Source organism: Halichoerus grypus, chromosome 6 (assembly GCF_964656455.1).
Source record: "Halichoerus grypus chromosome 6, mHalGry1.hap1.1, whole genome shotgun sequence".
Taxonomy (NCBI): domain Eukaryota; kingdom Metazoa; phylum Chordata; class Mammalia; order Carnivora; family Phocidae; genus Halichoerus; species Halichoerus grypus.
This window is the reverse complement of record NC_135717.1, coordinates 126,666,710-126,691,789: the sequence shown is the minus strand read 5'-3', so window position 1 is coordinate 126,691,789 and position 25,080 is coordinate 126,666,710. Positions and strand designations below refer to the sequence as shown.

Genomic DNA, 25,080 nt, shown 5'->3' with positions numbered 1-25,080 from the left:
CTGAGGTGGGAATGTATCTGGCCTGTTTTAGAACAGCATGGTGCACCAATGTGGCTGAAGTGAAATGAGCAAGGTAGAAATGAGACCTTTATATAGACTCTTGTGAGCTATGAAAGTATTGTTTTATCTGAGTAATAAGAGAAGCAATTGAGTTTTGAACAGAGAAGTGGAATGATTTAACTCACATTTTTGCTGCTAGTGGAAAACTGCAGGATGTTAAGGGTAGACTAGGCTTCTGCAGCGATCAAAACTAAGGGAGAAGCAATGTTAAGTGGTTAGACTGAGAACAGATTTTGAAGAACTGCTTAGAAGATATGCTGCTAGATTACACACAGGGTGAAAGAGAATCTGAATGATACCAAGGTTTTTAGCCTGAGCAATTGAAAGAATACAAGTGGTGATCACTCAGATGGGGAAGAATGACAGGCAGCAGGTTTCTGGAGGGGGAAGGACAGACTTTAGTTTCATACATGTTATATCTTGAGATTCCTATCAGACAGAAGTGAAGCTATGGAATGACTGAAACTGGAATTAAAGGAGAATTCTGGGCAGGAGATATAAATTCATTCAAAACATATCAATATGCAGAAAGGAAAAAGCTAGGGCACCGAAGGAAATCACCAAAGAAAAGAGGAAATTAAAGGACTACGCATGGCAACACCCTGATGTTTTGAGATCAGGAATATGAAGAGGATGTTTTCAGATTTTCTGAGAAGATGCAGGCAGTGAAAACTTGTGCCATGGAAGCCACATAAATAGAAGTTATTTCTAGATGGAAAAGTGAGTATGTTAATTTTTGCTGGCAGGTTAAGAAAATGGAAGACTGAAATTACCATTAGATTTATCAATGTGGAAGTAATTAGAAACCATCATAGAAGCAGTGCCAAGGAAGTGGTAGGTTTGGATGTCTGATGTAGCAGGGTCAAGTGAGAATGCGAGCAGAGTAAATGGTAGCCAGAAAGCAGATGTTTAAATTGAGATCTGCCAGGTGCAGTTATAGATAATGACAGGCTAGGGTATAGCTAGGGAATTGATGCCTGAAGTTGGATACAGATTAAGATCACTTGAGTTGAGAATCTCCAAGTATTGAGAGTGTGTGTAGATTTTTCCATATATGAATCTGACTCCATTAGGCAGTTAATGAAAAGCTTACAGAGTTAGAAAAATATTATTCATATAATAAAAATAAAATTGTTGTGACAAAATTTCTAGTAAGAATATTTAATAAGAAAGTTAAGCAATTCTATTAATAAATTTTACATAAAGTATTTTTCAATAAGTTTTACAACAAAAATTATTTTTTTAGTGTATCCTTAACGAAAAAATAAAAAAACGAATTTTATATTTCTTATTGGAAGATGTTCTATACCCAAATATGTCAATTTAAGGAGAGAAATACTCAAAAGGCAAGATATTTTGGCTCTGAATGAGGTTAATTATTTAGATCCTGCCTATGGCAACTATAAAGTCAGTGTAGGTAGTATTAGCTGAAAATGAGACATTTTATTAACTTGGCAAAACAGAAAACAGGTACTTCTACTTCTTAATTCTATTTATACAACATATAGCTATGTTTTATGTACGTATTTGGATCATTTTTAATTAAGATGAGACCACAAGGGAAAAATATACATCCCATATCTCCTATTATCCCAATATTTTATTATTTCAACAGTCACTTCCTTTAGAAAAACAAAATCAGCCCAATTAACTTTTGCACAGATTGTATAAGGCAGCAACTAAGAGATGAGACTGTGTGTTCAAATATGGACTCTTTCACTTGGAACAAGGGTGAACCTAAGTAGTTATTTAACCTTCCTAAGCCTTGACTTCATCCCCTAACCAAAGAGGATACAGTATTGTTGAGGTTTAAATAAGAAACTTCCTAAGAAGTGCCAAAAACATAGTAAGTATTCCACATTGGCTAACTACTATGATAACTATAATCATGAAGTCTCTAAAATTCCCAGTTTAATTTTAGCAAAAACTTGTTTAGAAAGCAAACTTGCTCTAATATAGTCAGACTCTTAAAAACTAAGACCTACAGTAAGAAATTGTGACCCAGTATACATATGTGTTGCCATTTTCTATTCTGATATTTTTCATTCCATTCTTTTACTCCCAAAATACGTAATGACCACCCATAGTCTTGACAAACATTGCTCTAATTCAGTAAGAAACTTTAGGCTATATAAAAATTCAGTTCATTTACAATTTTAAGGCATATATACAATGTATGTAGCTTTTTAAAGTATTAGTAAATTTAAACTATGCTGATTAAAATCTTTGCGAATTATAAACTTTTTGAAGCAGAGATTCTTTGACAGATTCTTACATAGTACTTAATAGAACTCCGTAATGCTTGTACGGAATTCAGAAATTAAACCAGCTGATCTTCATGAGTTAAAAATATTATTCAGTGAACTAATGTTCTAAAATAAGATTTCTGATTGTCTCATATTTATACATAATTTTTCTACAGAAATTAGGTAAGGAGAAAAGGAAATATCTAACTTTTAAAATAACTAGAAAACATTATCTGTATGAAGTATTTTAAGAAGTAGCTTCTCATTTATATTCCAATCAGCTGAACATTTCAGACATTAGTTTTTGATTTAATTTTAACAGACTACCCTTATTGGACAGATGATTCTTATTGTGCATACTTTAATATCATGATTAGCGCAGTTCTATACATATTGAAAACTTTCAGTTTTTAGAATGTAGAAACGTTTTATGTTCCTGAATATGTTCCACAAACCTAGAAATTCTATTAATATAATAAAATGACATTTATACACGGAATTCTTAATATTTTAAGCATTCATTTTAGAAAGATGAGTTTACTAAACAGCATTGCAAACTTATAAATGTTCTAGGTAAATAAAGAGGGGGAAAACAAATTCATACATAATATTCTATTTGGTAAAAACATGAGGATTAATCAAGCACTGGGTACTGAAGAATGATGATGTTATTTCATGAAAAATATAGGTTTGTTAGTATCTTCTGCTGTGAAATGGGTAAGTGGTAAAAGTCAAATATATCTGTGAAAGTCAAAAGTAAATATTTTTATTTACTTTTAACCAAAGTATACTTAACGATTGGTTTCAACAAAGAAAGCTATACATAAATTTGCTAATCTTTCTCTTGCTGAGAAGTTCTGCATTAACTGCTATGTCTCCACTGTTTACATTTTCCAACAAGATCAATGTTATTACCACTAATCTTGTTTTCCAATAACTTTACTTGAAAATAAATAACTTTTATAATTTTTATTTTGAGCTGTGATTTATCAAATCCATAATCATTTATTTTAAAAACATCTCATTCAACATTTTTTTTTTAAAGATTTTATTTATTTATTTATTTGTGAGAGAGAGAGAGAGAGTGAGTACGGGCAGGGGGAGAGAAAGAGGGAGAAGCAGGCTCCCCACCGAGCAGGGAGCCCGATGCGGGACTCGATCCCAGGACCCTGGGATCATGACCTGAGCCGAAGGCAGCCGCTTAACCGACTGAGCATTCATCCTCATTCAACACGTTCTTGATCTTAAATTAAAATGTGGCTTTTAAATACAAAAAAACCCCACATTTCAATATGCACTTAGATGTGTAGATACATAAATATATAAGTATATGTAGATCTATAAATATACAGTGGGAGTTAGGTACATTTGTATTTGAGACTATAATTTCCTAACCTACTCATTGTTAAAAAAGAAAAAAATCAATTTGTCATAAAAATGCTAAGCCTACTGCCTTATCTAAGTAGCTACTTAATTTGCATTCAGAGCCCAGAGAATAAACAGGAAAAAGGGAAATAAAAAGTTTGTCATTTTCCATGCTAAGAAGGGGAAACATTATCATGATGATGATGATGGAGGATATCTATATTACATTACATGAAAAGTTTTTATTTAATCAAGTTTTTATTTTTACTTACAGTTCTACTTTATACTCAGGTTACAAACATACGTATTTTTTCAAATGCTCAATTAAAACAATAATTATTTGATTTTTTTTAAAAAGTAAAATGGCACAAATAATAAACTCATCTAATAATGTAAAGTAGATCTAGACATGATAAATAATTCAACTCTAGGCTAAGATATATTGATTGCATCAGCGTTGGAAATCTGTAATGTTTAAGTATAAAGCCTTAAAAAGGTTATCATCCTAGTGGCATATAAGAAATAGAATTACAACTAAATTTCTAATAGCAATGGTTCAACAAAGAGGATCTTGCATTACCTATTGTGTCAGCTTTGCTAAATCTTCGAGTTACAACATTGTTCATGTTTCCATTTTCACAGAGCTTCAATTCTGTGAGATATACTTCTACTTTGCAGTGCTTTACAAACATACCCTGTTCAACCACCTAAAAACCAGAACAAATCAGTGTTAGCTATAGCTCAATATATTTCACTGTCTCTAACAGCAATATATTTCTCTAAAGGCTTTAGAAAAAAACTGCAGCTCTCCAAAAAAAAAAAAAAAAAAAACTATTAAAAACTGTTAATATGAAATAAGAGATACTAAATAGTTGAAAAAGCCAGAAACATATTTGGAATATTTAACAGACTATGAATAATCATATTAAACATTAACAGATAGTTTGGAAAGGCATTCTACTCATCTATGAAGATATTCTGGTATACTATAAATAATTAATTCATTCAGTATTTATAATAAGAAAGTTTACCCCCAGTGTAAATACAGCTCTGATTAATGATCTAGACCTATTGCTAGCTTTTAGTACTTGATCCCAAGAAGAAAACCTTTAAAAATGATAAATTTTATAAAACTTCAGTTAGCAACAGCTAACTCTGTATGTTAAATCACTCTATATGTTAAAATAAATCTTTTAAAATAACTCCACAAATTACTGCTGCCAAAATACTCAGCTATGGCCTGTAACTGATATGTTAGTTTTCCATCCTAAGATGACTTTGTTTGACCTTTAAATACACTCCTAGTAATTCTATGCAACGAATGGAAAAAAAAAAAAAGCTGCTAAACATGCAAGCAACAAAGCAGGAAAAGAGAAAATATGTATATATTAGGGTCACCTTTTAAATAAGTATATTTCCTTTTGATCTTCTAAAGGTTAACTGTAGGATTTCAGTCATGAATACTGCTTCTGAAAATAGTAATCAGCCTGATATGTGATACATTAGACAAATATGGCTACAGGGAAGCTCCAAATAACTGCTGTAACTCACAAGCTTAGCATCAGTTCAGTAAAGGCCTTAAAATTTGTCTTTCACTTGCAGGGAAATTGTTTTAGCTCAAAAAATTCAAATGTAGTTTAGCTAATATTTAATGTCCAATCTAACACTAATTTTTATAATACTTTGTCATTTATATTCTCTTATTTATACTTGCTATATTCACATTTCTAAAACAGGCAACAGCCTGCACCTCTCTCTTAATTAATTTTACAAACTAATATATAAATTGTCTCTTAACTAATGAAACTTGTTTTAAATTTCTTATGCTTATTTATTTTGAGGTTAAGAATGTGGCAAAAGATACCGTATCATTTAATTTTACAAGATTACATGTAGCTATATTTAAGTAGAAAAACCAGAAATCAAATATTCCTATCAATCAGAAATTTTTGCTCTGGGACTTAATATCTGAGTAAAAATCCTAAAATAATATTAATACTAATCAATGGTAGGTTGCTAAACCTGAGGTGCCAACAGCCCTCATTTTTAGGGGGGAAAAAAAAGGAATGATCAACAACAAAGCAAGTAATGGTATAACAAAACAGGATAAAATAACAAAACAGGATAAAATAACAAAAAAGAAAATCCCTCATTATCATTTATATTGATATATTTTTCTAAATAAGCACAGTTTTAAAAAATGAGGATTAATTTTCATAACACCAATAGATATTTTCCTGGAAAAAAATCTAGTGATTTAACTGTTAGAAAGTCATTATAAACAATGAAAACAAAACACCAAGATTATTTCAAAATCCACTTTATTGGGTTTCAGGATTTTTCTCACCATTTTTTTCTTCTCTCCAACAATATCTTATATTGTTAAAACCCTCATCATCAGTACTCTAAATACTATTATGTTCATAAGACATTTTACTACTTCCAAAAGCAGTGTATTAAAAAGTGTATTAAAAAGCTGTTTTTTTTTTTAAAGAAAATATGAGTTTGTCCTCCCAACTATTTTTATTTGAAAGAACCATACTATATGAGTAATTAAAGCTTGAATACAGTAGCTCCATAGCAGAGAAAAGTAATTAGCATTTTTATGTATTAGTGTTATTATGGTTGTATGTAAGTTATTTATTTATATAACATCTTCTCTATATTTGTTTATATTAAGTCTACTACTTCATTAAAAATGCACTAAAAATAACCATTTAAAGTAATGAAGACTGTGTAACAGGAAGAAACAGGCTTATAAAAAACAAGGTACAAAGTTATACTTACCTAATTATTATGACCATTAAAATACACATTTGAAATAAGACTGGATAGAGGGGAGGGGGGTGGGGGGATGGGTTAGCCTGGTGATGGGTATTAAAGAGGGCACGTACTGCATGGAGCACTGGGTGTTATATGCAAACAATGAATCATGGAACACTACATCAAGAACTAATGATGTAATGTATGGTGATTAACATAAAATAAAAAAAAAAGACTGGAACATGAATATTCAGAAATAATAGTTATGTTACAGAAGTACAGGTGACCGCCAAAATATTTTTTCTAAGTGAACTATAACAAAGAGCAAGCATAAGATGAAATCTGGCTTCCTGTCCAAAATTTAAAACTTATGGCTAATAAAAATAGTTCCATTAATTGACGGCCACAATGAAGGTAAAATCTCTTTACCAAATTAGTGCGGGAAATACAAATTTATATTGAATTAAAATAAATATAATTTGTTCATTTTGCTGCAAATATTAGACAGCATTTTGTAGAAAGTCATGAAATATATTGATAAACCTAATGTACTCTTTAAATTGGCATATGAAAGTTTCACAGAAACTTTACTTAATTCCAAGTGCTTACTTCTTCCCCTTTGGAAACAGAAAGTTACTTCTAAAGAAATCTGGTACTCAAACAATTTGATGACATGGTCTAATCGGACACATTTACTATTTTCGAGGAGGTAGCTACATTTGTTTTTGTAGCAGTTACTGAGTACTATGCTTACTAGTGGTAAAAAATAGACACGTAGAGAAGTATAACTCAACTATGAAATCATAGGTGTTAATACATAACAAATTCTACATATAATATTCTATCCACAAATATTTCAGGATATATTTCTTCAAAAACAAGGACTCAAGAACCGTAACACCACATCACACCTAACAAAAATAAAACTAATCCCTTAATAGCAAATATCCAGCCAATATTCAAATTGTCCCCATCTCATTTTTATTCAGTCAGGATCCAAATAAAGCCCATGCACTGTAATTGACTGATAAATCTCTAAAATGTCATTTAACTGAAAAGTTCACCATCTTTTTATTCTCGCAATTTTTAGTAAGACTACTTCATACGTAGTGAGATATTCTAAATAAGATGCAAATAATATCTAGTTGCCCCTCTTTTTGTGATGTTGGTAGGCATTAATTAACCAGGGCCAAGATCAGGGATGGGCCAACTACAACCCACAGGCTACATTCGACTCGCCATCTATTTTTGTAAATAACATTTTACTAGAACATAGTCATGTCCATTCATTTATATATCATTTATGGCTGCACCCAAAACAGCAGAGACGAATACTTTCCACAGAGACTACCCTGGCTCATAAATATTTACTATCTGGCCCTTTACAGAAAAAGTTTGGTGACCCCCCCCTCCAAACCCCCTGGGCATTATTTTATTTTGATCAGTCTTGCCAGGACCCGTGTTTTATTTTACTGGTCTAACTTCACTGTTTTTTGAGTCAACTTTGTTCATTTAATGTAAGTTTTTTCTATTTTATTAATGTCTATTTTTTTGGTAGTTTTTAATTTTATTATATTATGTTAGTCACCATACAATACATCATTAGTTTTTGATGTAGTGATCCACGATCCATTGTTTTTGTATAACACCCAGTGCTCCATGCAGTACGTGCCCTCCTTAATACCCATCACTGGGCTAACCAATCCCCCCTCCCCCCTCCCCTCTAGAACCCTGTTTGTTTCTCAATTGTCTATTTTTTTATTATTATTTCTTGATTAGGCTTCATTTCCTTTTCTTCTCTTAACTTGCTGAGAATACATTTTGACTTTCTTCTTTTCTAATATATACATTTAAGCTATCACATTCCTTGTAAGAATGGCTTTAGTCACTTTTTTTTTTTTTTTAAAGATTTTTTATTTATTTATTTGAGAGAGAGAGAATGAGAGAGAGCACATGAGAGGGGGGAGGGTCAGAGGGAGAAGCAGACTCCCCGCCGAGCAGGGAGCCTGATGCGGGACTCGATCCAGGGACTCCAGGATCATGACCTGAGCCGAAGGCAGTCGCTTAACCAACTGAGCCACCCAGGCGCCCTGGCTTTAGTCACTTTTATATCGTATTGTTATCATTGTTTAAAACGTTTAATTTTACTTTGTATTTCTTCTTTGACCTAAGGATTACTTTAGAAGTATATTATTCCATTTCTAGATAGCTAGGAGACAATCTTGTTACCTTGTTGTTACTGACTTCTAAATTCCACTGGGGACAGAAAATACACTGAATAATTTCTATCATTAGAAATATAGTGGAATCTGCTTGATGGCCCAGCAAATGGTCGATTTTGGTAAAAATTCCACTTAAGAAGAATTTGTATTCTGCATTTACTAAGTGCAAGTATGTCAATTAGGTTATGCTGTTTAATCATGTTGTTCAAATCTGCTTCCAAGCTCAATCATGTAGTTGTTGGCAGTCCTCAGATCCTCTCCAGCTGTTGGCAGAGAATTTAGCTCCTCATTATGTGAGTGCCTCTATAGGCTGCCTATAGGCAATAAGTCACAGTCCCTCCCCACAACATGTAAAATACATTCACTCCCTGCAAAGTCCCCTTAGTATCATCCCATTATTACATCAACTCCAAGTCAGAAACTTGTCATTTATATCAGATCCAGGTGCAGATAAGGATCCTTAGGTATAGTTTCTTAAGCATCTTGAGTATAGTTCCTCTTTATCTATAATTCTGTGAACTTCAAGGTAAGTTTTCTGCCCCACATACACCCAAAATAAAATGGTGGGGCATGCAGACGATAATTTTTTTTAGATATTCCTGTTAAAAGGAGCCCAGGGGAAAGAGGAACAAAGGAGTCAATGGTCCATAGAAATTCTGAAATCCACCTGGGCAAATACTTAAAGTTCCTTGATTAGGACCTATTCTGCCCTTACCTGAAAATGAGTCTTCACAACACTTGATTCTGCTTCCTGGGTCATAATTTTTCTTAAAAGTTAGCACATGTTTGCAGTTGAGTAAATAGTCTGACTCCTCCTTGTAGGAGTCTAGGAGACTTCTTTGATTTTACACTGTCTCTGTAGTCCAAGATGGTAGTGCTTCTTGAAAACATCATAGGTCTCCAGTGGATATCACTGGAGTCTCATTCCATTAGACAAAAAATCACATCCACAAATGTCCTCTAGATATGTCCTATCTTGGGTTTATGCTGAGAAGACTGAAGGGCAACGCTCTTAAGCTTCTTAGAAGCCCTAGAGTTCTTAGAAGCAACATATTGAAAGGAAGTGTAAAGTATACCCTGAAATTCTTTAAAGGGTTTTTTGTCTGAACAGTATTGTGAGGCACCACGTTTGATTTTTCTGAGGTCTTGAAGAATTTTACAGTCGTACCTGTGGCTTTTTTTGGTCATGCTTTCCTGACAGTGCCTTGAGTTTCATCTTTGCTTGGGAACATATCATAGTTTCAGCATTGTCTGTCATCTGGAGGGTCCAGAAATCCTCAAAACTAGTAAGTCTTGGCTCCTTTTTAACAGCCCTTTCTTTAGTTTCTCTCTTCCCTTCTTACATCCGATTATATGCAGGCACAAGAAAAACCAGGCAGTTCTGGCAGATCATTCAGCTTACCAGATATATTTTCTACCTTTCAATTTACTGCAGTTGACATGTTGCTAAACTTTCTGCTACCTTATAACAAAGATCACTTTCTTACGGGTTCCTATAAGATTTTCTTCACTTTCCTGTAAGTCCTCACTGGCAGCCTCCTTAAAGTCTAAAATTCTACTAACAATTTATTCAAGGTACCTTAGGCTTTCATTAATACTCTTGCACGTTCTTACAGCTTCTACTCCCTGCCTGGTTCCAAAGCCACCACCACAGTTCAAATCTTGTAAAGGCAGCACACTATTTCCAGGTACCAAATTAGTTATCAGTTTTCTGTTGCTGTATACTAAATCACCCCCAAACTCAGAGCGACTTAACAGAGTAAACATTATTTTACATAGTTCCTGAGGGTCAAGAATCTGGAGCAGCTTAGCTGGGTTGTTCTGGCTTGGGGTCTCCTGAACTGTCAAGCTGTGCGCTGGGGCTTCAATTATCTGAAAGCTGAATGAGACTGGAGGATTCATTTCCAAGCTCACTCACATGGTTGTTAGCAGGCCTCCATTTCTCTCTACTGGTCAGAGATCTCAGTTCCTTACCATGTGAGCCCCGCTACAGGCTGCCTGAGTACGCAGTTGAAGTCCCCAGACTGAGAAATGAGAGAGAGCAAGAGGGCGTGTGCACCCAAGTGTGAGCCAAGGTGTCTTTTATAATCTGATCTCTTCTATTTTAATGAGGTACAACTGACATATAACATATTAGTTTCAGGTGTAAAACATAATGATTCAATATTTGTCTATGTTCTGAAATGATCACCACAATAGGTTTAGTTAACGTCCACCATCCTATTACAAATTTTTTTTTCTTGTGATGAGAACATTTAAGATCTACTCTTACTCTCTTAGCAACTTTCAAAAATGCAAGACAGTATTATTAACTATAATCACCATGCTATATATTTACACCCCCAAGACTTACCTATTTTATAACTGGAAGTTTGTACCTTTTAACTCCCTTGACCCTAAAATCTAATCTTGAAAGTGATATACCTACTATAACTTCTGCTATATGTTGCTGGCCACAGGTGACTACCCAAGGAATAGCTCACTGGAGGTTACCAAGGAGGCTACTATCTTAAATTATATGCAAATATTACATATTTTAAATTTATGCATATATTCATCTCAATAAGAAATTACTACCATTTTAAATAGTCTGCCTTAACACATTTATTCACAATATTTACTGCTGTCAATCTACATTTTCTCCTGTGTCTCCAAGCTTCCATATGGAATAATTTCCTTCCATTCTAAAGACTGTTTTGTATTTCCTTTAGTGCAGTTCTGCTAGTAACAAATTCTATCAATTTGTTTATCTGAAAATAGCTTTTTTCACCACCTGAAGGATCCTTTTCTGAAGAATCCTTTCCTTGCTTATAGCATTCTAAGTTGGCAGTTACTTTTCTTTCATTATGTTGAAGATGGTTGGTTATTTTTCAGCTTTCATTTCTCTTGAGAAATCATTTCTTTGTTTATTCTTACTTTGAAGGTAATAGACTTTTTTTGGGCTACTATTAGGAATATCTTTTTGCCTTTGCTTTTGAATAATTTTATTGGGTATAGTTTTGTTCGTATTTTTTTTTTAGCACGGGTTTCACAGCATTTTTTTTTTTTTAAGATTTTATTTATTTATTTGACAGAGACACAGCGAGAGAGGGAACACAAGCAGGGGAAGAGGGAGAAGCAGGCTTCCCGCTGAGTAGGGAGCCCGATGTGGGGCTCAATCCCAGGACCCTGGGATCATGACCTGAGCCGAAGGCAGACACTTAACGACTGAGCCACCCAGGTGCTCCTTCACAGCATTTCTTGATTCTATATAGCATGTCACCTTTCATCAGTTTTAGAAAATTCTCAGCTATTAACTCCAGTGTTATTTCTACCCTATTCTGACTTTCCTCTCCTTCTAAGAGCCCACTTATATGTATATTAAAATTATGCACTGTGCTCCAAGTGTCTTTGCTTATTTCTATGCATTCCATCCTTCAGTCTCTCTAAGTTTTAGTCTGTATATTTTCTACTGACGTTAGTTTACAAATTTTCTCTGTGGCTCTATTTAGTGTTCTAAAACTCAAACACTGAGTATTTACTTCTTAATTTTTTCATATTATTTTAGAATTATAGAATTATATTTGGATCTTAATAGTTCTGGAATTATATTTGGTTCTTAACAGTTCTGTCCTTTGACTGTCTTATTTTTTTAAAGATAATAAGCACAGTATTTTAAAGTTTCTGTCTGGTAACTCCACTATCTGGATTCCTTATGGGTCTGTTTCTACTGTCTATTGTTTCTCTTGGATTTTGGTTCCACTGTATTTCTTGTTCATTTATGTTTATTTTTGCCCGTTTTGTTGTTGTTTTAACTGAGTGCCTGACACTATAAGCAAAATATTTTAGAGATTTGAGGCCCAGGGAGATGGTTAACTACTTTGTTTCTGCATGACATCTACCAATCCTAGGTTCCTCAATTCAATCAGAGATTAGTAAAATTCAAAGTTGGGCTTCAGACCCTTAAAAAAACGTCATTCTTTAAGTAAATTTCATTGTCATAAGAGTCACATGGGGGCAAAGTAAAGGTGGAAATTCCCAGACTTACTAATTTAATTTTGGAGGAAGACACATCTTAATAAAAACTCTGGTTAATTTTATGCACACTAAAGCTTAAATATTATCTTACAGGTTGAATAAATTCAAACTATCTTATTAAAAATAAATGGATGGCCTCCTAACAGAGAAACTTTTTTTCTCTCTACCTGTATGAAATTTTCATGATTTTTATTTATTTACTTATTTATTTACTTATTTTAATTTGCTATTAGACACAGATTTTAAGAAATTCCAAAACGGCCTCTTTCAAAAAGTAATGCCAATGAAGTTATTAGTTGGTCTGCTTACCATACCAAATACTTGTATTGTATAATATGCTACCTTTATTAAGAAAAAAGATAAGTTTATCATTAAAGTTAAAGTAACACAGGTTAGCATATTTGAAGATATTCCAGGCACAGATTTTCCTTTAACCCAGGAATAACTTCTTCTTCTAAACAGTTTTAGAGCTAAACAATCTACCCTTCAATTGATCAAAACACTCAATTCTCTAGCAAATATAGATAAAACAACAGGTCATTTTATGTGTATAAGGCTAGAATTCCTAAAAGACAGAAATCCTAATTTTGAAATAGCTATAAGAGAAGGCTGAGTGAAGTTAAGGGTCAAAACTAAAATGAACTAGGGCGCCTGCATGGCTCAGTTGGTTAAGCATCTGCCTTCGGCTCAGGCCACGATCCCAGGGTCCTGGGATCGAGTCCAGTATTAGGCTCCCTACTCAGCGGGGAGTCTGCTTCTCCTTCTCCCTCTGCCCTTCCCCCCTGCTCGTGTTCTCTTTCTCACTCTCTCTCAAATAAATAAATGTTAAAAAAAAAAAAACTAAACTGAACTAAACCAAAGGTACATTCACATTCTATTTAGAAAATAGAATTTAATTCTATACCTAAACCACCAATATATACAAATTGTTAATATAGCTACTCTGTAGCATCAGTTCCAAATAAATCCATGTATGGTTTGGTCTACTAGGTTTGTACCCTTGTGTTACAGAATTTGGCTTTTTAATTGTTTCTGTGTGGAAAAAACCAACACAGATAAATAATTATATGCTCAGAGATTCCGGTCCCCAAACACTTCCTTCTTTCCCCTTCCCCGCCTGATACACTAACAAATACTTACATAAGATTGACAGATCTACTTTAAACATTTGGTATTCTGCTATGATGACAAGATCCTCACTTTTTAGTAAGTTTTTAGTTCCAAAAAGTAAAGATAATGGATCATTTTTAATGTTTCTAGGCTTTAATTGTAAAACTTGTAGCACAGTGATTAAGAAAACAGGTTGCCTAAGTTTCTAAATTGAAACTTTCTCTACCTCTGTCTTTATTTCCTTATCTACAATGAAGATAGTACCTACCCTATAGAGTTTCCTGTGAGGATTAAATTATTAATAATGTATAATTTGCTTATAACAGTGACTAGCAAATAGTAAATCCTCTATAGGTATTAGCTGTTGTTATTATTATACAGTGTAAAAGTAACATTTTGATGGTCTTTTTCTCCTAGATAACTGATTAGGCCTCGTAAGGCATTAAATTAACAATAAAATGTGAACTGTTCAAGAAAAATATTTTTATTCACTTATTCTAAATATGTACCTTTCGTGCTATTGGTTCCTGACCTTCCATCAATGTGTACCAGCTGACAAGTTTATTCCAGCCCTCAGTTGGCAATAGTATGTAATCCAATTCATCAATAAGATGTTCTTTAAGTGACTGGGCATCACCATCTGCAAAAGAAAAAAGTAAACTCAATAAATAAAAAGAAACCATAGTACATATATCTAAATACCTTAGTGTAAATATCGTAAGTTACTTAAACTCATAGAGACTAATTTAAGAATTTAAATGAGTTCTGAAGAAAGCTCTGAAGAAGTTCACATATAAATCTACATATTCCAAAATAAACTGTTGCTTTAAAAAGATTCAATGTGTACCAGTAGTCAAAGAACAGTGTTTAAAGACACAATTTTTATTAAGCTCTTAAAATAACAAGGGATCTGAAAGAAGTGTGTTTCCCAAATATTTAAAGTAGGAGATCCCTCACAAGGTAACAGTGGTCATTCTAGTATTAGCTGATGAAGGAAATTCAGACACAAATTGATAACCTTTTACAATGACTCCAAAGCACATGGGCTGGGAACCATGATGGAAATCACAAAAGCGTGTCTTATGAAACAAATCATTATTCCAGAAGGCCCACGATCTAGATTCCTCCCAAAATCTCAAGTGGAGGTAGTTGTTCAGATGTGGTTCTAATTCTATGATCATTTTCAAAATTCTGGTTAAACTAAAAATTTAGTGCAGGGCAGGCCAGACATCTAGAAGCAATACCATGAGTTATACCTACATGACAGTCCTAATCTGAGACTCATTTATTATTATCTGGTCCTTTTACCTGAATTTCCAAAGTACAGAAACAGATACAGTTCATCGAGTTATATACAACATAAAGAAGATTTTCTCAATTTGAGCCAGTCTTAAATTAACAAACATGGGAAGCAAAATTGTTCTCAGTAGCATCTCAATAATGAGAACACACTATTCTTAATTAGACGTAACAATATAAATCCAGAAGCAGGAAAAATTCTGAAAGGATTGAGATAAAGTTATTTATTCCATCTAGGATCAATCAATGGTCACAGAATTACCTACTTTTTTTTTTTTTTAAGATTTTATTTATTCATTTGAGAGAAAGAGAGAGCACGAGCATAAGCACAAGCAGGGGGAGAAGCAGAGGGAGAGGGAGAAGCAGACTCCCCGCTGAGCTGGGAGCCTGACATGGGGCTCAATCCCAGGACCTGGAGATCATGACCTGAGCCAAAGGCAGATGCTTAACTATCTGAGCCACCTAGGCACCCCAAATTACACTAAACTTTGAACAGAGCAGAAATGATAAACTCTGAATTGTATAATACAAACTTCAATAGCAAATACAAACCAAGCACTAATTTTTTTTTTTTTTTTTTTTTTTTTTTTTAAAGATTTTATTTATTTATTTGAGAGAGAGAGAATGAGAGAGAACACATGAGAGGGGGGAGGGTCAGAGGGAGAAGCAGACTCCCTGCCGAGCAGGGAGCCCGATGTGGGACTCGATCCAGGGACTCCAGGATCATGACCTGAGCCGAAGGCAGTCGCTTAACCAACTGAGCCACCCAGGCGCCCCCAAGCACTAATTTTTAAGCTCAGTTTTTTTAAACCTTAGTTGTAATTTTAAATTCTTGATGGGGAAATTGATAATTTGGAACATATTTTTAGAGTCTGCTGAAGGTGAAAGAAACTTACATATTCTAAACCCCTATATGCATCATATTCTATGAGACATATTACAGTAAACAACCATGTTATCTCAGTCAATTCTCAAAACAATCCTATAAGATAGGTATCTCCATTTTAGATTGGAAAATATTTTTAGAGAAACTGAGTAACTTGCCCAAGATCATACATACAGAAAATTGCAGGTACTGTGCAAAGTGTTACTAGAAAACACTGCTATCTCAGGTGACTTTTCAAAACAATATTATGAGGTAGATATCTCCAAATTAATTAGTAAACAGATTCAGGTATTAATTAACTTGCCGAAGGTTACGCATATAGAAGACTGTAGAAACTGGATTCAAATACAAATTGGTTTACTCTAACATCCATTTTCTTCCTACTATTAACAAACAGCCTTGAAGAAAACTTAGAAAAAGAAAGAAGAGTTTAAAAATTAAGACTTTTGGTGGCGCCTGGGTGGCTCAGTCGTTAAGCGTCTGCCTTCGGCTCAGGTCATGATCCCGGGTCCTGGGATCGAGCCCCGCATTGGGCTCCCTGCTCCGCGGGGAGCCTGCTTCTCCCTCTCCCACTCCCCCTGCTTGTGTTCCCTCTCTCGCTGTGTCTGTCTCTGTCAAATAAATAAATAAAATCTTTAAAAAAATAAATAAATAAATAAAAATTAAGACTTTTATGCTGTTTTCCACAATAATTTAAGAGTATGGGTAAATGATTTTATTATGTATCAGAATCCAATAGTAATTTTATATCTAACGGACAAAATAAAACAATCAATTTATTTTTGAGAGGAGAATACCCCTAAGCTAAACACAGAAGAGCTGATTATTTGTTACTTCTGCATTTATTGATACATAAATGATATACAATAAACTGCACATATTTAAAGTGAACTATTTGTTAAGTTCTGACAGAGCAATACAAGTGTGAAAACATCACCACAACCAAAATGATGAATATATCCATCCCCCTCAAAGGTTTCCTAACAGTCCTTAGTAATCTCTCCTTCCTGTCCATTCAGGTCTACTGTCCTATCCCCAGAAAATCACGTATCTGTATTTTGCAACTATAGACTAATGTGAATTTTGTAGAATTATATATGAAAATTATGTCTGGATGAATGGATAAAGAAGATGGGACACACATACACACTGGAATATTACATAGCCATCAAAAAATGAAATATTGCCATTTCCAATGATGTGGATGGAACTAGAGGGTATTATGCTAGGTGAAATAAGTCAGTCAGAGAAAGACAATTATCATATGATCTCACTGACACGTGGAATTTAAGAAACAAAGGATCATAGGGGAAGAGAGAAAAAATGAAACAAGATGAAACCAGAGAGGGAGACAAACCATAAGACACTCTTAATCTCAGGAAACAAACTGAGTGTTGCCGGAGTGGTGGGGGGTAGGAGGGATGGGGTGGCTGGGTGAAAGACATTGGGGAGGGTATGTGCTATGGTGAGCACTGTGAATTCTGTAAGACTGATGAATCACAGGCCTGTACCTCTGAAACAAATAATACATTATATGTTAATTAATTGAGTTTAAATAAAATGTTTTTAAAAAATAAAATAAAATCTAATTTGTCTACAAAAAAGAAAATTATTCTGTTTTCTATTACTAAAGGCATTTTCTTTAATCTTATATAAAAATTTGATGCACTGTTTTTGTTTGGCTTCCTTTACACTGCATAATTATCTTGAGAGCCACTGTTGTTTTTACATATCAATACTTCATTCCTTTCAACTGCTATGTAGGATTTCATTATATGAATATACTATAATTTGCTTATCCATTCAGCTACTGATGGGCATTTGGGGTTGCTTCCAATTTTCTCTATTACAAATAACACTGCTATGAACATTTGTTGTAAGTATTCGTGTATGGATATACACTCTCATTTCTTTTCGGTAAATATGTAGGAGTGGAATGACTGGTTCCTATAGTAAACTTATGTCTAGCTTTTTGAGAAATTTCCTGATTATTTCATTTCCAAAAACAGTGTATGAAAGCACCACTTGTTTCACATCCTTGTCAACACTTGGTATCGGTCATTCATTTAAATTTTAATCATTTTGATACACATACAGTAGTACTTCATTGTTGCTTTAAGCCTCATTTCTCTAATGACTAATGATGCTATGTATCTTTGCAGTTTTTGAAAACTCCATTTTCTTTGGTGAAGCATCTGTTCAAATCTTTTGTCTACATTTTCCACTAGGTTTTACGTTAATATAGTTTTGAGAATTCTTCATTCTGCATACAAGTCTTTTATCAACTAGGCAGTCTGCAAATATTTCCCCCACACCATAGCTTGTCTGTCTTTTAATTCTTTTAACAGTATCATTTATTACTGATCAAACACAATTAACGGCTTAAAGTTCATTCTTTTATCAATTGTGCTTTTTATATCACATTTAAGAAAGCTCCCTAACACAATGTCACAAAGATTTTCTCCCATTTTTTTCCTGTAAGTTTTACAGTTTATATGATCTGTTTTGAGTTTATTTCATATATGATGCCAGATACAGATCAAAATTCAGTTTTGTTTTTTTTTTTTGCAAACAGATACTTAATGCTCAGGCAGCATTTGTTTAAAAGACTACCCTCTCTCTACTGAAATCCTCTTATATCTTTGCCTAAAATCAATTGACCCTTACCTCACACTACATACAAATATTAAATTAAAATTGATCAAAGTCATAAATATAACAGCTAAAAGTATAAAATTCTTAGAATAAAGCACAGGTATAAATCTTGTATGACCTGGATTAGGTGATACATTCTGACACCACAACCACAAGTAACCAAAGAAAAAATATAAAGTGGACTTAGAACTAAAAACTCCTGTGCTTCAAAGATACCATCAAGAAAGTAAAAGACAATCTACAGAATGGGAGATAATTTTTGGAAATCTTTTATGTCAGATAAGGGGATAGTATCCAGAATATATAAATAACACTTGAAACATAAGAATACAAAGACAAGTAGTCCAATTAAAAAGAACAGGATCAGGGCGCCTGGGTGGCTCAGTCGTTAAGCGTCTGCCTTCAGCTCAGGTCATGATCCCAGGGTCCTGGGATCGATCCCCGCATCAGGCTCCCTGCTCAGCGGGAAGCCTGCTTCTCCCTCTCCCACTCCCTCTGCTTGTGTTCCTGCTCTTGCTCTCTCTCTGTCAAATGAATAAAATCTTTAAAAAATAAATAAATAAAAATAAAAAGAACAGGATCAGAATACACATTTCTCCAAAAAAGGATATATAAGCAGTACAGATAAGATACTTAACATCATTAATCACTAGGGAGATACAAATCAAAGTAACAATGAGGTACCATTTCATATGCAGTAGGATGGCTATAATAAAAGGACAGACAATGTGTTGGCAAGAATATGGAGAAATTGGAACCTTCATATATTGCTGGTGAAAATTTAAAATAGTGCAACTATTTTGGAAAACATTCTGACAATTCCTTAAATAGTTAAATATAGAGTTAGTATCTAACCTAGTAATTGTACATCTAAGTGTGCACCCATGAGAAATAAAAATATGTAACTACACAAAAATTTGTATGTGAAAATGTTCACAGCATCATTAGCCAGAAAGTGAACACAACTCAAATGTCCATAAGTTGATGAATGGATAAATTAAATGTGGTGTATCCATACAATGGAAAATTATTCATCCATAAAAAGGAATGAAGTACTGATTCATGTTACATGGATGACACTTGAAAAACTTTGTGTTAGGTTAAAGAATTCAAACGTTAAAGGCTACATACTATATGATTCCATTTAGATGAAATGTCCAAAATAGGTAAATCCAGAGATAGAAAATAGATTAGTGTTTGCTGAGGGTTGGGGGTTTTAAGAGGGGATAAGGAGTGACTGCCTAATGGTACAAAGTTTCTTTCTGGTGTGATGAAAATACTGTGGTGATGGCTGTACAACTTTGTGAATATACTAAAAACCACTGAATTGTACAATTTAAAAGGATAAATTTTATGATAGGTAGGTAAATTCAATCTCAATTTTTTTTCTATCTCAATTTTTTAGACACCTACTAGAAATGTAATTTGAAACTGTGTTGAATCTATAGTTTGAGGGGGGAAATTTAACAATATTGAGTCTTCAGATCCACCAACAGGATCCCTCTCTTTATTTAGGTTTTAATTTCTATCAGCAATGTCTTCTAGTTTTCAGTGTATAGGTCTTACACATATTTTGTCAGATTTATCCATATTTTATATTTTTTGATGTTACCATAAAATGTATTTTTAAAATTTCTATTCATGCTAGTTCGTTGTTAGCATATAAAAATACAATTGGGTTTTTAAATAATGATCTTATATCCCATAAAACAATCTCATTTATTAGTCCTTGGAAACTTTTTTTTTTTTTAAGATTTTATTTATTTGAGTGAGAGTGAGTGTGAGAGAGAGGAAGAGAGTACACAAGCAGCGGGTAGGGGCAGAAGGAGAGGGAGAATCAGATTCCTCCTGTTCAGGAGGGAGCCGGACGCAGGGCCTGATCCCAGAACCCTGAGATCATGACCTGAGCCGAAGGCAGACGCTTAACTGACCAAGCCACCCAGGCGCCCCTAGAAGCTTTTTTTTTTTTTTTGTAGATTCAATCTAATTTTCTACATGGACATAGCTGTCTATGAATAAAGCAGATTTATTACTTCTTCCTATACAATCTGTATGCTTTTTATCTCTTCTTCTTGCCTACTGCATTGGGTAGAACACCTCCAGTAATGCCAGCTGAAGAGCTGAGTGGACACCCTTGCCTTTTTCATGTCACCTGCAGGTTTTTCATAGATGCCCATTATGAAGATAAGGACGTTTCTTTCTATTTTACTCTTTTATCTTACATGATATGTTACCTTTTAAATATATATTTCTATATGACATATATATCCTTTTCATTGTTGGACTTGATTTACTAAACTTCTTTTCAGACAAGATATTGGTCTAGTGTTTTCTTAAAATGTCTCTGTAAGATTTTGGTATCAAGGTAATGATGGTTTCACAGCATGAGTTGGGAAATACTATCTCCCAATTTTCTGGAAGAGTTTTGTAAAATAGGTATTACTTCTCCCTTAAATATTTGGTGGAATTCACCAGTGGCACTATTTGGATCTGATGATGTTTTTTTGTGTGAAAAATGTTAAACAATTTCTGTACTTGACACAGGGCTACTCAGGCAATCTATTCTTTTGGAATGAGCTTTGGTAGTTTTTATCTAATTTACTGAATTTAATGGCATAAAGTTCATAATATTCCTTTATTGTCTTCTTAATATTTGTGGATTCCATACTGATATTATGTCTCTCATGTTCCTGATACTGGTAATTGTGTCTTTCCTCTTTTTCTTGTGACCAAACTAGACATGGATCAATTTTATTGTTTTCACAAAGAACCAGTTTATATTTTCTTTTTTATAACCAACACATCATATTATATTCGTTTTGAGTAGAACCAGCTTTTGGGTTCATTGATTTTCTCTATTTTTCTCTTCTCTAATTTCTGTTCTGAACTTATTTTTCTTCTTTCTTCTTTCCTTTCTTCTGTTTACTTTAGGTTTAATTTGTTCTTTCTTAGTTTCTTAAAAACCAACATCACTGATTTGAGACTCTCATTTTATTTATATACTCATATATTATATAATTATATAATAGAGCCACTGCAGCTTTTTTTTGATTAGTATTAGCACATGTATTACTTTTCTATTTGCTGCATAACAAACTAATGCAGGGGCTAACAATACCTTAAAAAAAGAGATTTATTTATTTATTTATTTATTTAGAGAGTTGTGGGTGGCAGATGAGAGGGAGAGAGTGTCTTAAGCAGACTCTGCGCTGAGTGTAGGAACCCAACACGGGGCTTGATCTCACAACCCTGAGATCACAACCTGAGCCGAAACCTCGAGTCAAACGCTTAGCCAACTGTACCACCCAGGCACCCTGAAAACAATACTTATTTACAATCTCACAATTTTATGGGTTACAAGTTCAGGTGGGCTCAACTGGATCCTCTACTTAGGGCTCATAAGCAGAAATCAAGATGTCAGATGGGATGATCTCCTATCTAAAGACTCTGGGGAAGAATCTGCTTCCTAGTCCATTCAGATTGTTGGCAGAATTCAGTTTTTCATGGTGCCAGGTCTGAGATGGTCTGTTTCCTTGCTGGCTGTGGGCCATGTCTCTTTCTGTTCCTAGAGGATGCCTACCTTCCTTGTCACAAGGCCTCTTCCATTGTCAGACCAGCAGCGATGCACTAAGTACTTCTCATGCTTTAAATCTCTGACTTCTGCCACCAGCTAGAAAACAGTCTGCTTTTAAAGGGCATTTGTGATTAGATTAAAACCACTGGAATAATCTCCCTTTGCCATACAACATAAATAATCATGGGAATGATATCTCATCCTATTCACAGGCTCTACCCATATTCAAAGGGGGAGATGATTATAAAGAAAGACAGTCACTGGGAGTCAGTCTTAGAATTCTGCTTACCATAACATGGCATACCTTTTTCAATTTCTTTTAATCCATTTGTATCTTTATATTAAAAGGGGGGCTTTCTTGTAGACAGTGCATAGTTATGTCTTTTTATTTAAGATTTTATTTATTTGCCAGCAAGAGAGAGAGAGGGAGCATGCACAAGCAGAAGGAGCGGCAGGCAGAAGGAGAAGCAGGCTCCCTGCTGAGCAAGGAGCCCAGTGCAGAACTCGATCCCAGGACCCTGGGATCATGACCTGAGCTGAAGGCAGACGCTTAACCAACTGAGCCACCCAGGCATCCCCATAGTTATGTCTTATTTTTTATCCAATCTCTACCTCTAATTGGGGTTATTACATTTAATGTGATTATTCATAAAGAATAATCTAAATCTACCATCTTGCTCTTTTGTATTTGTTTCATTTGTTCATTTTTTCTACTTAAACATTTTTTTTAAACACTGACATTTCTCCTCATTATGTGTCATATTTTTCTGCTTCTTTGCATGCCAGGTAATATTTGGTTGGATCTGAGACATTACAAATTTTATCTTGTTGATTGGATGCTGGATATTTTTGTATCCCTCAAAGTATTTTTGCATTTTGTTCTAAGATGTAAAGTTTGACACTTTCAGATTAGAAGGATAGAAGGATTAATTTTGCCCAATTACAGTGGCAAAACTGTTCTCAGTAGTATACTCCATGAATTATAAGGTTTTCCACTCTAACTGCTATGAACACGTTATTCTTGGTTCTAAATTAGCCCCAATGACTGTTCCCTCTAATTCTTTTGGGTGGTTCTTCCCCTGGCCTTGGGCAGCCCCCTCACATACATGAGCTTGATCAACACTCACCTGAAGACTTGAGAGAGACCCTCTGTATATCTCTAGGTGTCTCTCTGTCTCCTCTGTCTCTTTTTGCTGGTCATTCCTATCTGTACTCTGCCCTGAAAACTCTGGTGGCGGGGTCTACCTGGATTCCAAACTCTTTCCTCACTGAGGGAGATTGCCAGGCTCTACAATGGGTTTCCTCTTCTGTGCCTTGTCTTGAACATTCTATCAATGCAGTAAGCTGAGGCAATCATACAGCTTACCTCGTTTCCTATCTCTCAAGGATCACTATTCTTTGTTGCCTGATATCCAATGTTTTGAGAACAGTTATTTTATATATTCTGTCAAGGTTTTAGTATGCTCAGGTGGAAGAGTAAATCTAGTCCCTCTTACTCCATCTTGGCCAGAAATGGAAGTTCTGGTACTTATGTTTTATTCTCTTCAAGTGTAATGAGAGGTATAGAAGACTGGTAAGTAGTGAGGGTTGTAGAAGACTGCTGCAAAATTCCAAGAATGTAAACATATATCAATGCTCCGCAACTTAAAAAGAAAGTCATGTGTCCATTAGGAAAAACAGTAACAATACAGCATTTCCCCCAAATAATAAGATAGTGCTTTCTGACATTCTTCACTTAAAGGGTTAAACAATAATAAACCTTTCTTACATGATAAATGAAAAAATTTGTCATGATACAGAGTAATAACTAATTATGACAGAATAATCTGAGTTCATTAGGTCAAATCTATAATACAAAGAAAATTTTCTAATTTATTTACATTAACATTTTCCCTATTACATAATTGACTATAATATATTCAAATGAACACATTTACAACCTGACTGAAGAAAGGAAATAATGACCTTTGAGAAGTCCAGAGTTATCAATGGGTCCAGGATATACATTTTGATCTCCCATCTGGTATTTGTCCCAACTGTCAAAGCCAACATATTTTTTCCACTGTTTGAACCAGCGACTATCGACTAGGTACCTAAAAAAAGAAAAGAAATCAGTAAAGGAAAATACCTGTAACGATAGGAATAGCAGAGAAGCTATCTATTTTTGATATTTCATTTTATATTATAGTACATGCCTACTTCAAAGGATTATTGAGAATAACTGTAATGTGACTTACAATCTAGAAAAAAAAATTTCACTTATACAGTGTTATTTCTATTGTTCTATAAATACGTACTAATGAAGACAAGTATTGACATACACATTAAAAAAAAAAATCCTTAACAGTACCTCTTAGAAAATGCAATAGCTATTCCATAAAATATTTGACAACTTAACAAAAATTCAAATGGGAATTATATGAATCAAAACAAAATTTTAAAGTACAACATGGCAAAATATAAAGAAATACCAAAATGGTTCTTTTGCAAAAAACTTACAAAGACAGTAGGTTTATTTTATATATTTTACTCTCTCTTTCTGGGGATAAGGAAAGTGGATTATTAAAGGTTTGCAAGACCAATTATAATAATTGTAATAATAAATTTTTAAAAACTTTAGTTAGCTTCTTTACCAACAAAAATTAATAACAACAATACTGCCTCCACCTATTTCTCATAAAATCTGCTGGGGCAGGCAGGATAGATTTTTTTTTGATTGGTTTCAAAAGTGTGGTACACCAAGCACTGTAAGCATTACTGAAACTATATTCATCTTATTTTCAAGTACCTACGAACTGGCTTCTCATCAGATGACCAGTGACAGAAAAAGTAAAATAATGGTGCTCTAGTAAAGAAAGCTCATAAACTTAAAAAACTTTACAA

The 25,080-nt window shown here is 34.0% G+C and overlaps 1 protein-coding gene across 6 annotated transcripts in view; it reads right to left on the bottom strand.

Moving 5' to 3' along the window:
- The window catches only part of USP15 (ubiquitin specific peptidase 15), a 125,134-nt gene that overhangs the window by 81,193 nt on the left and 18,861 nt on the right, over window positions 1-25,080 (bottom strand). For 5 of the 6 annotated variants that reach the window (XM_078076207.1, XM_078076208.1, XM_078076209.1 and 2 more), the window contains exons 2-4: window positions 24,163-24,290; window positions 14,293-14,423; window positions 4,252-4,378 (exon numbers count right to left, since the gene is read on the bottom strand). In XM_078076207.1, coding sequence (XP_077932333.1) covers window positions 4,252-4,378; window positions 14,293-14,423; window positions 24,163-24,290 — 386 coding nt within the window. Of the gene's footprint in view, window positions 1-185; window positions 258-4,251; window positions 4,379-14,292; window positions 14,424-24,162; window positions 24,291-25,080 lie in introns of those variants that run through there. The other variant, XM_078076203.1, reaches the window with a different exon arrangement.